The 15876-nt window shown below is 56.5% G+C and overlaps 7 protein-coding genes across 7 annotated transcripts; 4 read left to right on the top strand and 3 right to left on the bottom strand.

Annotated features, from left to right (window-relative positions):
* Positions 1 to 327: 327 nt before the first annotated feature.
* N7459_003214 (uncharacterized protein) lies at positions 328 to 1554 on the top strand (the record flags this gene model as incomplete). The annotated part of the gene is made up of 3 exons (XM_056942398.1): positions 328 to 620; positions 694 to 1344; positions 1404 to 1554. The coding sequence occupies 3 exons, from the start codon at positions 328 to 330 to the stop codon at positions 1552 to 1554; spliced, it is 1095 nt and encodes a 364-aa protein (XP_056802281.1).
* A 279-nt stretch (positions 1555 to 1833) lies between these two features.
* snf4 (AMP-activated serine/threonine-protein kinase regulatory subunit SNF4) lies at positions 1834 to 3504 on the top strand (the record flags this gene model as incomplete). The annotated part of the gene is made up of 6 exons (XM_056942397.1): positions 1834 to 2007; positions 2271 to 2437; positions 2482 to 2651; positions 2734 to 3090; positions 3165 to 3274; positions 3328 to 3504. Coding segments are annotated over 6 exons (1155 nt in total), but the record flags the coding sequence as incomplete, so codon positions are not given.
* Positions 3505 to 4103: 599 nt separating this feature from the next.
* N7459_003212 (uncharacterized protein) lies at positions 4104 to 6296 on the top strand (the record flags this gene model as incomplete). Its single annotated transcript, XM_056942396.1, has 3 exons — positions 4104 to 5187; positions 5240 to 5560; positions 5617 to 6296. The coding sequence occupies 3 exons, from the start codon at positions 4104 to 4106 to the stop codon at positions 6294 to 6296; spliced, it is 2085 nt and encodes a 694-aa protein (XP_056802279.1).
* Positions 6297 to 6927: 631 nt separating this feature from the next.
* atfB (bZIP transcription factor atfB) lies at positions 6928 to 8055 on the top strand (the record flags this gene model as incomplete). The annotated part of the gene is made up of 1 exon (XM_056942395.1): positions 6928 to 8055. The coding sequence occupies one exon, from the start codon at positions 6928 to 6930 to the stop codon at positions 8053 to 8055; it is 1128 nt and encodes a 375-aa protein (XP_056802278.1).
* A 1370-nt stretch (positions 8056 to 9425) lies between these two features.
* Positions 9426 to 11591, bottom strand: N7459_003210 (Zn(II)2Cys6 transcription factor; the record flags this gene model as incomplete). Its single annotated transcript, XM_056942394.1, has 2 exons — positions 9426 to 11528; positions 11586 to 11591. 2 exons carry the CDS (start codon positions 11589 to 11591, stop codon positions 9426 to 9428), a joined length of 2109 nt encoding a protein of 702 aa, XP_056802277.1.
* Positions 11592 to 11971: 380 nt separating this feature from the next.
* N7459_003209 (putative iron-regulated transporter) lies at positions 11972 to 13818 on the bottom strand (the record flags this gene model as incomplete). The annotated part of the gene is made up of 6 exons (XM_056942393.1): positions 11972 to 12238; positions 12297 to 12818; positions 12889 to 13046; positions 13108 to 13147; positions 13234 to 13397; positions 13467 to 13818. 6 exons carry the CDS (start codon positions 13816 to 13818, stop codon positions 11972 to 11974), a joined length of 1503 nt encoding a protein of 500 aa, XP_056802276.1.
* A 430-nt stretch (positions 13819 to 14248) lies between these two features.
* N7459_003208 (mitochondrial 37S ribosomal protein mS47) lies at positions 14249 to 15786 on the bottom strand (the record flags this gene model as incomplete). The annotated part of the gene is made up of 3 exons (XM_056942392.1): positions 14249 to 15451; positions 15519 to 15680; positions 15736 to 15786. 3 exons carry the CDS (start codon positions 15784 to 15786, stop codon positions 14249 to 14251), a joined length of 1416 nt encoding a protein of 471 aa, XP_056802275.1.
* Between the last annotated feature and the right edge of the window lie 90 nt (positions 15787 to 15876).

Genomic DNA, 15876 nt, shown 5'->3' with positions numbered 1-15876 from the left:
GCGCGTTCCATGACTGTGGCGTTGGGGCCGGATCGTTGGGTTGATAGGTCTAATACCAAAGTTTTATTCTCTCCTGCGCCGTGCGGCCGCGCCGCGAATGATCGAATGTAATGGCCCGTCGAGGCAAAGACGCAGACTGCGCCGCCTGCGCAGCCGTGCAGGGGGTCTTCGTGGCACCAATGCTGGAGGCCTGGAGCGCTTAATGTGCTGTTCAGCAGCAGCCCCGCTAGCTATAAAGCGCGCGTGATAAACAGACAGCAGTGATCACCTATACTCGCCCTTTCGGCCTCCGCCCTTCCTCTCGTGGCATTTTTGATTCCAGTGACCATGGTTCTCTCTTACTATTACTGTCGCTCTCGCTGGACGGGCGGGCCGCCGTCGGACACGCCCAAGTCCATGGAGGAAGCACAAGCCCGGATCGATGGGCTCTACGCGTCCGGGGTGCCTTTTTTCACCAAGGCGAATCTTCGCTCAGCCCTCGAGCAGATTCAGCGGTCGCCAGCGCGCGGCGAGAAGATCTTTCTGCAGGCCGTGGATGGCGCGACGGTTGAGTTTGACATGCGCACCGGTGAGGTCAAGCCGCGCATCGATGAGAACGACCAGAGAACCGAGTATTTATTGTAAGCGCGGACCGCAAGGATGGCATTGATGACGGGGGCGCCGCCGCCTAGGTCCAAACTGACAGGCCGACAGTCTCGAGCCGGCGGTCATGTACGAAGCCCGCTCACATCTCAAGCACCGGCTGTGGTGGCGTGGTTTCGACGAGGAACGCCCAAATCTCTGCGCGCTGGAGATCTCACACCGGACGCTCATCCGCAAGCCCGATACGAAGGAGCCGATCGAGGTAAAGCCCGTTCCCGAGCGGGCCGAAGTCGAGGAGGACTTTCGCGTGCATCGTCAGATGTGGGAAGCAAGCGCGATGCCCACGCAGCTGAAACACATCCTGGCGTCGGCGGCGGCGGGTCTGGAGATCAACAAGATCGTGGCGGTCTCGCTGGGTAATATCTCGTGGCTGCGGGAGGATCGGGCGGGCCGGTCAGCATTTCAGCATTCGTTGGTGCTCACGATGCGTGAGTGGGTGAATGAGAAGAACGGACGAGAGACGCCCTGTTACGTGCAGGACCCAGCGTATGAAGACGTCGACCTGGCCATTCTGGGGGAGTGTGGAATGACGGTTCTCGAGGATCCGCAGGCATGGTTGGAGATGGACGATACTTCCATCGTCATGTCTGTTGCCTCGAATGTGCCGAGCAAGGAGATTGTGGCGGATATTGCTCGACCGGCCGTGGTGATCTGGGAGCGTGTTGGCTTCGAGGACTATGACAAAGAAGGAGAGACTTCGATGTGAGTGCGAGCGTGTTTCTCCTGCGTGATATCTTTGCTGGGCGGCTGATGGGGAATAGGACGGATCCGTGCTCGCCGCGAGTGCGCGCGATGATGGAAGAATACGATCTGTTCGAGTTTGGGCCGGACTTGGAGCACTTTGGGGACGTTGTGGTTTACGTGCGACGGACCAAGAAGCTGTGTCGAGAAGGGAAGGCATTGGACGTGTAGGACTCGAGTTCTGGATGTTTCTCGAAGTGCGTACATGTACATACGAAGTTTCCTATTTACATAGTTCGTCCGAGTGGGACTGGATGTCTGCCTCGGAAATCGGGCACCAAGGCGATTCGGTGGGGATTTGGCTGTGAGGTGGACATGACGACTGCGAGTTCTTCTATAGAGCAAGAAGGGAAATCCAGCGCTCACGTCGACTCCGACTGCGTCTATCTAGTTGTATAGAGGCCACTCCCACCACTCCCTATACTACGACCAACATCGCCTCTCATATATATGCCGCCCGCTCCTCCACCCCACTCCGCCATGACGAAGGCGGAAGACGCTCGGCCTGACCTCACCTTCACCTCCCTCGGTCACGCGCCTTTCGTGCAGCCATCCTCGTACCTTCGCCCTCCAATGACCTCCCAGTCCGAGAGACCAATCGATCGGGAAGAGCGACAGGGCCTGGTGAGTGTGTGCGCGTGTTTTTCAATTGACTTCCGGGCCCCGCATTGGGTCTCGCGAGTTCTCGAGCCCTTTGGACTTCGGGGAGATCTGCTCTGCCCCCCCCCCCCTCCTCCTTGGGTCTTTTACTTTTAAAGATCCGATGCAGACATGCGAACGAGATGGGCGGCACGAGAAGAGGCCCCGGCCAAACCTCCCCCTCCCCCCCTAGCTCGTGGCGGGTGACCGGCGCACATCCAGATCTTGACTAACCCAGCGTCAAACAGCGTGCCATTCGCAACTTCCTGAAGGTCCGCAACAGCTACGACGTCCTGCCCCTGAGCTTCCGCCTCATCATCTTCGACACCTCGCTCTCCGTCAAGGAAAGCTTGAATATTCTCATTCAGAATGGCATGTGGCGCCCTCCTAGACCTCTCGTCTCCTTCCATCCGCCGTCACCCCCCGGCCCCTCCAACCGCAGAATCATCGGCTGACAAGGGAAACATCGGGATGTACAGGCATCGTTTCAGCCCCGTTGTGGGACTCTAAAGCCTCCAAGTTTGCCGGCCTCCTGACCACCTCCGACTACATCAATGTCATCCAGTATTATTTCCAGAATCCCGCCGCCCTGGATCAGATCGATCAATTCCGACTTGATAGCCTACGTGGTGCGCGCTTCTCCACCCTTCCAGCTCGAAGCGTCTGAACTTGGGGGAAGCTCATTGCTGACTGGGATCCGTATGTCCGTAGAGGTGGAAAAGGCATTGGGGGTCGCGCCGCCCGAGACCATTTCGATCGACCCGGAACGACCTCTCTACGAAGCCTGTCGACGCATGCTCGAGTCCCGCGCGCGCCGTATCCCTCTCGTGACAAATGACAGCCAGACCGATCGATCTCATGTCCTCAGCGTCATTACTCAGTACCGGATCTTGAAGTTTGTGGCCGTCAATCTGAACGATACGCAGATGCTGCGCCGCCCACTGGGGGAACTCCTGGTGGGCACCTACGACAACATTGCAACGGCGTCGATGGACACTCCCGTCATCGACGTGATTCACATCCTGGTCGAGCGCAGCATATCTAGCGTGCCGATCTTGAACTCGGAGGGTATGCAGCCGCCTGTGGACTTTCGGGGTCCCTCGTCGGAGTGTCGGAGTTGACGCTAAATCTCTCGCCTATAGGTGTTGTATACAACGTATTCGAATCCGTGGATGTCATTGCACTGATCCGAGGAGGCGTCTACGATGATTTGGGCCTCTCCGTGGGAGAAGTGTTAAAGAAGCGCTCGCCGGTATGTGAACATGAGCAACCCCATTCGAATCCCTCACTCATGATCCGTCGCAGGAATTCCCGGGTATTTACACCTGTTCGCCGAATGACGGGCTCGACACTATCTTTGACACCATCCGCAAGTCCCGCGTCCACCGCTTAGTGGTGGTGGATGAGCATTTTAAGCTCAAGGGTGTCATCACGCTGAGCGACATTCTCCACTACATCCTCCTCGAGGGAGAAACTGACGAAGTATGATCGAGTCCGGCTTGAAGCGGGCCCACTGCCACGCTTATACATATTTCTTTACTCTTGCATGATACCGGCGTTTTGACTCTTTTCTGTTCGTGTCTCCCAAATAAGGAAGACGCCCTTGGAATCAACTTTTGGCGATAGGCCATCTTTGGCCATGTTTCCGGGCCTTTTCCCTTTTTGATTCTGTGCTTCGAATTCTGGGCTTACGATGAATGTACAAAGGTAATACGTTGGTCTCTAAAGAATGGTCCCCATCGCCCTATTTACCACGCTGCAGATCGAGCGTGGGCGTTGGAATGGGCAGAAATAGATTTCCTTGACGATTCGTCGTACACCTTCCATCTCGCCGCGTGCTTCTCCGTTTGATGGCTTTGCCTTCGAGTGTCACATTCCATCTTCCACTGCAGGAAGGAAGTCCCGGGGTTGACTAGTCGACTGGCCTGGAAGCAGCGAGTAGAATGCGCTTTCCTTGTGTGCGCCTGCCGCCAGGGTCGAGGGTGCCCTGCCCCCAAGGCTTCGTCCCCGTTTTTGATTTTACTCACAATGCCTCTGGCTGGACAAGACACCAAACTCGCGATAGTGATGACACTGCGACGATGCCATCTCTTCTAGCTCTTTTTCGCTCGTCCAAGCCTGCTGACAGGTCTGCCCGGTCTCGGAGTCGCCGCACATGGCCTCGTCTTCGTCGTTCGCCGTCCGCTACCATCCCATTAGCTCAACACCCAGAGCCCACTGCGGCAGATGAGGATCCGAAGGAGCCCCAGGCTGAGCTCCACCCAGACCTGGACGGTGCGACTGACGTTGCTAGTGTGCAGGACGAGGTGCAAGCGGTGCAAGCGGTGCATCAAGAGGTTTTTCTGCAAAATGAAGCTCCAATGCCTGCTCCGGCTCCAGCGCCAGAAGAAATGGAACCACCTGTCCGCAAAAGTAATGGCGGAAGCGATCATTCTCAGTCTCAGCACGGCTCACACCACGGCTCAAAGCGCTTGAAAGGAATCATGGCCCGTTTTCGCTTGAACAAGTCTCAGGACCGGAGTTCAGTCTCCGAGATCCTCCATCACCCAGAGCTACAATACCCTAAAGAGCCTGAGGTGACGACAGACCCTGTGAAGAAAGACAGCACCTCTCAAAGCCCTGTCGTCCTTGACCATGACGCCCCAGAGCAGAATCGCAGCGTCAGTACTCAGACGGCACAGTCTCAGGAATCGAGCCACACCAACGTCACTGTCTGCCGGCACCCGTCCCAAAGCATCCAGATGCCGATAGCCGAAGCACAGGAAGAGTGGCTTTGGCCCAACCTGATAAATCTTTCCCAGGACACGGCCCATTTGCTAGAGGCATCAGATCCCTTTTCGGATGGGAAGGGCACAGAAAACCGGCGCCAGCAAGCTTCGTCTTCCAAGTACAGCGAAGATCGGATCCAGGGACAATCCGAGGCTTCGGCGGCACCTACTCAGGCCGAGAGTGAGCAGCAACCCGCCTCCAAATCCCACAGCAGCTCTCGGCAAGTTTCGTTCTTGCTTCGAAACAGCAGGAGCAGCTCCAGTAGCAGTCACGCAAGTCGTGGTGGCCGAATGAGTTGGTTGGACCCGTCGAAGGCAACCATGGCATTCAACATGCTCGCGGCTCAGCTGAACCTCCAGATGTCGATCCCCGTAGATGATTCCGTTACGGCTAGATGTAAGCACGTCTGATCTTTCGCTGCACATCAGTGCTGACCTAAAATTTGTAGCGGATGACAGACCGCTCTCCGGCGAGGATGGCAGCGCGTCTCGACGGCGACATCGTCTGATCGGTCGAGTTCGCCCAGTACAGTCGAACCTTACTCTTGGGGAAGCGTCCCATACGCCAATCTCCAAGTTGCGACGCACCAAGACATTTGCGAGTCTCTCCCGCCGTCCCGGTCCTATGTGTGCCCTACGAGGCCGGAGCGTTGAGACTTTGGCTCGACTCGGAGGCCAGAGCTTTCTCTTGCTACCGACAGACCTGGCACCAGCCCCGTTGCAACTGCCCGCGTGCATTGTGGCGACCGTGATGTATTTGCGGAAGTTTGGTTCGTGGCTCTTGTCTCTACGTCACAGCTTTATGGACTGACCTGGGTTCCTGCAGCTTCCTCATCTGCTGAGCTTTTCGTCGAGCCCGGCGATGTCAAGGCGGCGAGCCAGCTGTACGACCATTTCGCGGAGCAGGTCCTGACTGCCGAGAAGGACGAGTCCAAGATTGCCATGACCATGCGGGTGATTGCCATGCCGCACTGGGAGGCCAACTCGGACCCCGGCAAAGCGCCCGTACTCAGCGCAGGCTGGGTGCTCAAGACACTGTTGGCAGGATTGCCTGCCGGGATTCTCGGCTCCGACCATCTGTACCAGACTCTGGCGGCCATCTATCGCGCAGCACCAGCGGACTCGGCTCGAACTCGGCTTCTCACGCTGGCGATTGTGGCGCTAACCAGCGAAATGCAGTGTGGGCTGATCTGCGCGGTCTTCGGGCTCCTGACCGGATTGCTGCAGGACGCGGCGCGTCCACCACACGAGGACCAGACAGCCGGGAGTTCGGTCCGACCGGTGGCGGGCATGGTGAATGCCGATGGACTGGCGCGGGTCTTTGGGCCGCTCTTGCTCGGGACTGGGGGTGGACAGCAGGATCGCGACAGCCCCGCACAGCAACAGGTGGAACGCGAGATCGAAGAGCAACGCGTGGCGGGACTGTTACTCGAGAACTGGCGCAGCGTGAGCCGCCAATTGCGGGAGTGGATGAGAGGGTCTTCGCACACGGCGAAGCGGGAGTAGGCAACGAGGCGGATGAGATGGGAGGTTGGAAGGGGAGGATTGATGAGGAACGCGGGAAAGCTGGGGTGAAGCTATCCCTACCAACTTGTAGTCTAGCAGCGCCGGGCTCTACTCAATCAGAATTAGCACTGTATACTTCCGCGTCTCCACCCAAACCCTGATTTTCTCGAATCGCCCCCATCGGCGCAACGTGACTGGACGGCTTGACATCCCGTTGCTCGACTCTGCTTCTTCGTGATGTCAAGGCCCTGTTGGCTGTTGACCGTTGCGAGCGTGTGGGCTGCAGGAGTGGACCATGGCACCTGCCGTGTGTCTATTCTGCCATCTGCCATCGCCCATCGGGTCTCACTGCCTCCCATCCTGGCTCTGTCCCACACACACACCCAGACTTGTCCGGCGCTGTGCTGAACGCGTATTCGCCCGGATCTGCTGGACCGCAGCAAGTCTTGTCCAACCGTGGCTCCAACTGGTCGACCGCACCTGGACCTACGCTTCTTCAGGCACCGGCCGGAACTTACCGTGGCTCTCGCCTTCCGACCCAAGCGAGAACCGCTGGGAATGCCATTCCTGCTGGTCTTGACGCCCGAGACTCGCGCTGCTTCTGATTGGAAGTGGTGAATCGACATCCTGCATGCGCGATTGTACCTGGCTTCTCGCTCTGGTGCTCGCCCACGCTCTCGCCCAGGCCACAGCGAGCAAGAACGAACAACCACCCCAAAGCAAGAGCGAACGACCGGCATTGCAGTCCACGCCTGCCCGCTCTCCATCTCGCACAACCCAGCCTTGCCCTGCTATGTCGACTGGCAACGTGAATCCACCTTTGCCTGCTGGGTTGCCTGTCACCGACCCGCTGAACCCCGTTAGTCTATCTCCCTTTACGGCATCCAACGCCTTCTCGGGCGAGTTCCTGGGGCTGCCGATTCCCGACGACGAGCAGCTTTGGGGCCTTAGCCCTGTCTCACCCACCATGGGGACTGGCGGCTGGGATGCCAAAGCCGATGCGGCAGCCTTCGCCGACTCGGCGCTCGAACGAGATCTCAAGAACGCCCAAGTCCGGAATGGCCAACCCACCCCGCCTCCCTATGCAGACCAGCACACCCGTGAATCCTCCAGCCTGGACCTCGACAGTGCCAGCACCCGCCGCCGGGCGCGCGAATGCCAGACTGCCGCGGCCAGCCTGAGCCCCGACCTGGACGAACTCCCACACCAGGAGCGGGCCAAGCGGGCCAAGTTCCTCGAACGTAACCGACTGGCCGCGAGCAAGTGCCGACAGAAGAAGAAGGAGCATACCCAGCAGCTCGAGTTTCGCTACAAGGAGCAGTCCGAGAAGAAAGAGCGGCTGGTGGGCGAGATCGCCCGTCTGCGCTCGGAGATCCTGAGCCTCAAAAACGAAGTCCTGAAACACGCCCAGTGCGGCGACGAGCCCATCAAGCTCCATCTGGCGCAGATGGTGAAGAAGATCACCGACACCGATGGCCCGCCGCCCGCCCCCGCAGACCCACCGATGGACATCGTGGAGAACCTGCCCGCCTCGCCCGCGAAGGAGATCCCGACTCCGACTCCGCCGGGCGGTCCAGCTCCGGCGTCGACTGCTCTTTCCTTTGGATTCGACGATCCGATGCAATTGGAACCGGCCACGGTCGCCGCCGCCGAAGCCTTTGAACAGCAGCTGCGGCGGGACTCGGAGGCAACGCTGGTCTCGGAACCCCCCTATGCCTTTTCGGCAGACGATACCTTTGACGACCTGATCAACGTGTAAACATGAACGGCAACGGACTTTTGAGACGCGATGTTTTCCGGCTCGATGAAAATTGGTTTTGGTGCGATGGACAGCCGGTCTGTCACCACGGCGTTGGTGGATGCTCACAAAAACAAAACTCCCTGGATCTGGATCTCTCGATCATTCCTTCACTATTCCCCCACTCTCTGTGTATGTTGAATTACGATCCGGGTTGGAAATCTGGAAGGTGTCTGGCGTTGACGAGCGTGTTCATCGTCCCTGTTTCTGGTCCGGTCTGGGCCACACTACTGGCCTGGCAGTTTTTCTCTTGCTTCCTGTGCTTTTTTATGCTTGAAATTGGAATGTGGAATATCAGTTCGCGGGAGAGGCTTTGGTTCCTTTTGCTGTTCTGGAGGCTCTTTTCTAACTCGTTCGTGGATGACCCTTGTATGAGCTGTCTCGTCTTCCAAGGCTTTTGTGGCGAGGAATAACATGAAGGTGCAATGCATTCGTGCTTGCCGTTTGGCTTGTATCATTTGAACTACCCTATCCCCTGACTTTGTGCCAGCCCGTTGAGGCCAATCCCAAGTCAGGGTCGAGATATGCTTTTCTTTGACCTCAATCTAGTCTTCTCGTCAAATGACCAACCCCCAATGGCCTTTTCTTGCAGATGTGATTGAAAGTAGAGATGGAATTTCCTCGAATGGCCACCTCCTCGGTTTACCAGATTTAGTACAGCCCCAGAAATCCAACGATCAAGACTGACAGGACCTAGGTACGCCTACCAGAGTTCTATGTCACTGGTGTGAGTGACAATAAGACTCGCTTTTCTATCTTTGCCGTGGTCCTTTACGATGGCCCCACCTGTTCTATTTGCACTGCCTGGATTGGAGATTGTCCAATGAGATCTTGGGGCCAAAGACTTGATAGCGCAGACTGGAATTTATAGATAGCCAAACCCCTTCGGATATCGTTTACAACGCATCCTCCGTGATTGGCGCCATCTCCACCTCTTCAACTGCCCTGCGATTGAGTCTGTGAGTTCGTCCTTTCCTTTCCTACGTCGTTTGACTATGTGCACTACTGGATTAGTTTCATTTTTGCATCTTGGCCAGGGAGCGTTGCATGATACCTATGATTGTTCCTGGTCTAGATAAGTGCGTTTCCAGGAAGATGGTGTTTCTACAGTTCGACTGATTTTATCCAGTAATAAATGGATTTCCTTTTTGAGTCTTTGGACGTCTTCGATATTTGGGCATGTAGATTCGTGTTGCTGGAACACCGCGGGCTTCACGCTTCGGATTTACTATCCAGAATACATTGACGGAAAGGGAGAGGGACTGGCCTGGCAAAGAACGGGGTGTATCATAACAAAGCCCGGTAGTAATAGTGCAGATATACAGGTCACATCATATCATGATGAAGAAGTCTGAGAAGATCTCTTGGCGTACACAGCGCGAGTCCGCCCATGTGCGTGATGCATCCTGCCGTCGAGTCATTTCCTCTAGCAATAGAAGAACCCTGTCGGCCGACGGATGACGAGAAGTGGAGGCCGTAGCCTTGTTGCCGTGGGCAGCTGCCATACGCTGCATCTCCTGGATGATCCACTGCCGCTGCTCGGGAGAGCCCTCCAAGCCGGCAATGAAGAGAGGCCACAGGAAACTCACGGGAAGGTGGTTTTCACCGGCGCCCGCAGACTCGACCGTGGCTAGTTGGAGGATCTGATCGACAGCGCCGTTGACGCGGTCGGTGCGTGGGTAGATGGCGAATGCGACACGGTGCAAGTAAATAAAATTGGCGAGGAAGTTGGCGACGTACTGTCGGAAAGTGCGGCATATTTCGAGGGCGACTGGCCCGCAGAGCGTGTCGGTCAAGGCGTCCGGCTGTCCGTAGACGTCGATGACAGATGGCCGGCGGTGCCAGAGGGTTTCTAGATCCGCACCGACTTTGTGGGCGATCTGGAGGACCTCGAATTCGTCGCTGAGGGTCCCGCGGCTGCGGTGGTGGAGATCAATGCGGACGATGCGCCGCACGACCTGCTGGGCTTGCACAAAGAAGCGGAATGCTGGGCCGACAATGGCTTCGTAGACGAGGTAGCTGGGGCTCCGTAACGGGTCTTCGTGGCTGTCTTCCTCCTTTTGCTCCTCGGCCGAGGCTACTGCTCGGGATGGCCGAGGGCCAGAAGCTTCGGATGGCTTAGTTGTCGATCCTCGATCAGAAATATTACCGAGTTCAATCAGTGGATCTCCGTCACGGCCTGCGATGAGCGATTTGACATCGAGCAGCGAGACCCAGGACACCAACAAATATCCAAGCCCCGTCCACGATTGAGTACGGTCATGAAACCGCTGTAACAAAAGATACGCTGACCGGATATAAGACGTGCCTAGAGCAGACAATTCGGGAGAAGAGTAGAGCTGCCGATTGCAGGTGAGTAAATCACGCTCGATATGCAGAATCTGGGGAATGCTTACTTCAGATAACATCAAGAAAAACACCGCTGCGAAAACGTTGATCAAAGTCGACTCGGCTACTTCCCCAAGCAGACATGCTTGGAGCTCCGAGCTTGCCACCCGATAATATGTCGGCGCCCAGCGCCATTGCTTCCCTTCCATCAGTGCCTTGTGGATATCCGAATAGCAGTATAACGCATTCAGCAGCGGACTGAAGTCTCGTGCCTGAGCCAACACCCCAGGCCGCACATATTTCCATTCCATAGCCACAGGTGCGAAGATGCCCGCCGGTGGGTCAATGACCAAGAAGTGTTGGAGTAGCTGCTCCTCGTATGAAGTACTTCCAGGATCGGACCAGCTGCCCCTGGTAGTCGCTGCATCCGAGACACTGCCAATCGAAACTCCATCTACGAGCGAAGATGAGGCATCCGGGCTTAGAGTCGAGCGGCTCTCGCCAGTCAACTGCCCCTCCCGCGCATTACTTGTAGCAAGACCCCCGGGCAGAGATTGTGGGGTTGGGCTGGTGGTAAACACCGCAAGTCCACTGGTCAAGTCGAGATGTTTCTGTTCCAACTCTGATGTAATGCCACCCATAAATCCCAGCATATCGAACGGTCCTCCCAGCTCTGGCGGGTATGGCTCTGCATCAGGAGGCAAGCGTCGGATTGGCGTTGCTGACGCCGGGATGGCATGGTGATGCTCATCGGAGCGCAGGACGGTGTTGAAGAAGGTCGGGTCGGGCTCACGCTGGGATACATCCGCCGCTGCAGCTGCAGCTGCAGTCAACGTGGGGTCCATGGCCGGTGACGGAGTATGCTGAGGCATTGCATGTGCGGCAACGGTCGAGGAACTGGATTGGCGAGACGAGGAAGCCCACGACTCGCCAATGGCGATGGGCGGTTTGTAGGAGCATCGCAGTCGCAGACGGTCGCAGTTCGCGCAGCTAGGCTTCGTCTCGTCGCAGCGCACTTTGCGGGCCCTGCATGTCAAGCAGCCCGTCCGGCGGCGTGGGCCTGACCTCCCTGCTCCCCGGGCTTTGGGCACCTGTAAGCCGAGCGCCTGCGTTAGTCGGGATGCGCGAGGAGCGGCCAGGTGTCGGGGTCGCGATCTAGGTACCTCCATGATGGAACAAAGGGTCCCGGGATGGACAGGGCCAGAAGCATAGTTTCACGGTGGCCCGGAGGTGTCGCGAAGAACGAAGGACTGGCGTGACCGATTTCCCCGCAATGAGCGGTCTTGGGTGGTTGCGAGATCGTGGAGTCGATGGCGAGCTCGGCTTACGCGTGGACGCCGGTCGCGGTGCGAGAGCATCGCCCATCGTGGAGGGGAAAATCCAGACGATGGAGAAAGGTCTGATCGGATCTACAAGGGAATAGAAAATTAAGTATGATATGCACGACGCTCAGACTCCACGTGGTGACGATCCAACAATGCCAATGTACCTTAAGCTGTGGCTGTGGCTGGTATTCCAGGCAACTATACTACAAACTCGCCATTCCCCCTTACGCGCTCGACTCGACCTGCCGATATATCACTTTATCACCCCCCAGACATCGCGACCGGTGCAATAGATGGCCCCGTTCCTTGCGCACGTAGGCCGCGAAACATGCCGCGGCCACTGCAACTGCCCCAGAGCTGACCATCACCGGATACTGGAACTGTTCCGGTTGAGACCACACGATGGTAGACGCAAACGAGAGCATCTCGAAGATGTTTTGCAGCGCCATCTCAGTCGCGGAGAATCGTGCTCGGGCATGCTCGTCGACATTCTAACGGTCGTTTTTATTAGCCTCACGATTACGCCTTCCAGACTAGAGAACCACTCACCTCCTGCACGAGGAACTGGACCGACAGGTCGAAGCCCCAAAGTCCAACCCGGCTCAAGGCAACTCCAACAATCAAACTGCCCGCAGCTAAACGGGAGTTGGCGTCCCAGAGCAGGAACGCGACGGTCGCCCCAGTCAAGCAGCAAAACTGCCAGTTCAAGAACCATAGACCCGACCGAATGGGCCCAATCCGGTTCATGATCAGGGGCGCTGCCCAGGTACCTGAGATTTCAGCGGCCACAGAACCGATACGCATGCAGCTGACTTCCAAAGAATTGAACCCGCTATGTAGCAGATAGGTGACCATGGTCGCTGCGAAGGAAAGGACGGTAAGGTAGAGCATGCTCAAGGCAAACGAGGCCAAAAAGACTCGGTTAGCTGCATATTCTTTCCAGGGAGCGAGGTGTTCGCGCATGTAGTTCGTGATTCTTTGAGACCGGTGCTGGGAATGCGGAGTCTCGCCATCGAAAGCATGGTGATGAGGGGCCGACGCCTTTTTCAAGGCTGGGACAGCTCGATAAACCTAGGAAATAATCAGAGGTCAATTAATTAATTCCATATCTTGAGAATGAGTTTAAGAGAAGGTCACACACCTGGGCAATGGCCACATACTCGATCACAACCGAAGCACTGTTCAGGCCCAAGACCGTCCAAATGGCAATCGGCGTGGAGAAGCTGTCCACCAGGGAAATAAACACAGGCGCTACTAGCTTGCAAAAGAGATCAATACGTCTCATCGATGCATTTAAATCTGCGTTTTCCACCCAAGTCAGAAATCTCGAGTCCCATGTATTCAATCCATGTGTTCTTACCTTGTCGGGGCACATTGGTACTGTCTGAGATGACAATAGCCTGCGCCAATCGGATGTCCCGAATTAGTAGTCCAATCTACAATGGTATAGATTCTGACAGAGGAAGGGGGGGGATTCTTGTCATACCCAGTCTCGTTCTACCGCCACCGTGTTGGCAGTAGCCGCCAGTTTCTCCAAGCATGCTAAGAATCCCACGATCACAAATAGGGTCAACGTGGTACTCCAAGAAGCCGAAAACAGCAGAGTGATGAAGCATAAGCAAGACGCTGCAACGGGTACTCTTTGCCAGACTGGAGAAATGTTAGTGGGCCCTAGAAGGACTGCCACAGAGCCCTTCCATGTCGTCGCGAAGCACTCACCAATCGAATGTCTCAAAGCCACTAATCGGTCCAACTTATCCACTTGCGCACCGAGCCAGGAGGACAAGGCGACGGCCGACAAGGCTCGAACGAGAGCGTATATGGATGCGTAGAGCAAAGTCCCGGGGAAGATAGAGGCCAGGAACAAGACAGCGCCGAACTCGAACATGCGCGAGTTCCACGCGGACAGAGCGTGTGATACGTACAGCCGAATCAACACGGCTCGAGCTCCCTCTATTGGGTCATTGGGTGTTGGTGAAGCCTCCGAGGTGGTAGGCAACAACGGGTCAGAGATGCCGGCGTCGCTTTGCGAGATCCGACCGGCCTCTACGGGCCAATAATTGACATCCATCGAGACAATATGCTTCTCACTGTACCCTGGTAAGTGTTTTAGACACTGGGAGGAAGTTGAATTTCATAGATGCGCGATGCAGACGTCGGAGTCAACGTTGTGGGGGCAAACTGACGGAAGCGATGTGTAGCGGGTGGGCTGACCGAGTATTCGAGGACCTTAGAAGCGCGACTCATATCACTTGGGTGCGGTATACTTCCCCAACGCGTTGGAGTTCACTGATCACTATGGGATTAAAGAAGAGTCAAAGAAGTCAGAGCATCGTCTCCATCTTATCCAACGCTCGATTTATGCAAGGCATGCAAATGTGATTCATATCCAAAGCCCGGGTAGATTCTAATACACACGAATGGCGCGCGAAGCACACGCCATCGGAACAATTAAAGAGAACAAGAAAATTACACGCTGTAGAGCATTGCCAGCCTCCGTTTTATACCCACTTCAAGCCCTCGTGAGTGTTCTGCGCCCGCCGGTTCAACACTTCTGTGACCTTCTCACGCACACCCTCTGCCCGTCCATATTCTTGGATGAAGTGGGCAATGGTCTCGCTATATCCGCGTCGGTTGGCTCGGACGAACTTCTCAATCTCAACCTCGGCGGGGAGGGCGAATCGAGCGTGCGGGTAGTTGTTGTAGTCACCCTGGCTCAGAAGCGGCAGGCGGCTCTCGCCCTCGGGGATGGTGAAGAAAGTATCGACGGCTTCCTGCGAAACCTCCTGCAAGGTCGCTGGCTGCCACTGGGCTTGGCGTGCGGGCTTCGACATCAGGCGGGCTTTCACGCCCTCCACGAAATCAGGATGCCGCATGAAGTTGGCCGCAATCTCGTGCTCACGCTGGAAGGTCTCCGAAATGCCCCATTTCTTACCAAGGCGAAGTTGTCTCAAAGTCACCTTGAGTGATGTTGGAGAGCGAATCGACAGCGTCTCCAGAGTCTTCTGTGCCCACTCCTTCTGCTCAGTCTCGCTCTCCAGCGCCTGGAAGATCTCCTCGATCGTGTTGAACTTAAAGCAGCGGTCGATAGCAGAGCGCAGTCCACCAGCCAGCAAAATAGGCTCCTCGTGGAGAGAGGGCAGACCAAGCGAAAACTCAGCCATGGTCTTGTTCACAATATCGAGCCGCTCGCCAAGACCAACGTGATCGGGGAAGACCAGCTCCGACAGACGCTGGGTGACATTGCTCAGAACACTCGAGTGGAGGTAGTGGGTGGCAATGCCCGAGTACAGAGCCTGCACGCCGTTCAGCCGCTCCGATGTGAGAGCCAGATAAGTGCCAGTCTCGCCGTCCAGTCGCGGGAGGAAGAACGAGCCACCCACGTCAGGGAAGAAGCCGATGGTAGTCTCGGGCATGGCAAAGACGGTCCGCTCGGTTGCAATTCGGAATGGAGCATGCATGCTGAGGCCAACACCGCCGCCCATGGTGATTCCGTCCATGAAAGAAATAACAGGCTTTGAGTATGTGGCGATCGTGTGGTCAAGACGATATTCGAGTCCGAAGAAGTCCGTTGATGCGCGTTGTCCCTCCAATCCCTGCTCGTTCTGTAGTGCCAGAGCGGCCACATCACCTCCGGCGCAAAGCGCTTTAGAACCTGCTCCGGAGATGAGGATAATGTTTGCGAGATGAGACTTCTCCCATTCCTATTTGCACAGGCCCCTGGTTAGCACGTCTCTATTGATGTATCGTATTATATTCGGCCAGACAGACCTTCAAGCGGGGGAAAATCTTGCGCGCCATCGATCCATTGAGGGAGTTGAGCTTCTTAGGCCGGTTGAGTTCAATACTGCGAAGGCCGTAGATAGAATTGAATAGAACGTCGTCGGGTTCGTCGCCGGGGAGCTCTTTGGGTATTTCTGTCGAGGTCGACATCTAGCGAAAGTCAGCGACCATGTTAAAGCTGGTCTGCATTGACAGGCTTCCATACCGTAGCAGTTGCCCGGAAGGCAGGGTTGGTCACCTTGGCGCGCAGAGGCATTGCCGGCGAGGGGAACCGCGAGATCCAGCTCGGCGGCGAAGGTAGCCGGGAAAATGAGTGTCGAAGTAACATGAAGACTAGACACGCGGG

This window comes from Penicillium hispanicum (assembly GCF_028827665.1).
Source record: "Penicillium hispanicum strain IBT 35686 chromosome Unknown utg000003l_segment0_segment0, whole genome shotgun sequence".
In the NCBI taxonomy this organism is placed as follows: Eukaryota; Fungi; Ascomycota; class Eurotiomycetes; order Eurotiales; family Aspergillaceae; genus Penicillium; species Penicillium hispanicum.
The sequence above is the reverse complement of the archived record's forward strand: the minus strand, read 5'-3'. Positions and strand labels throughout refer to the sequence as shown.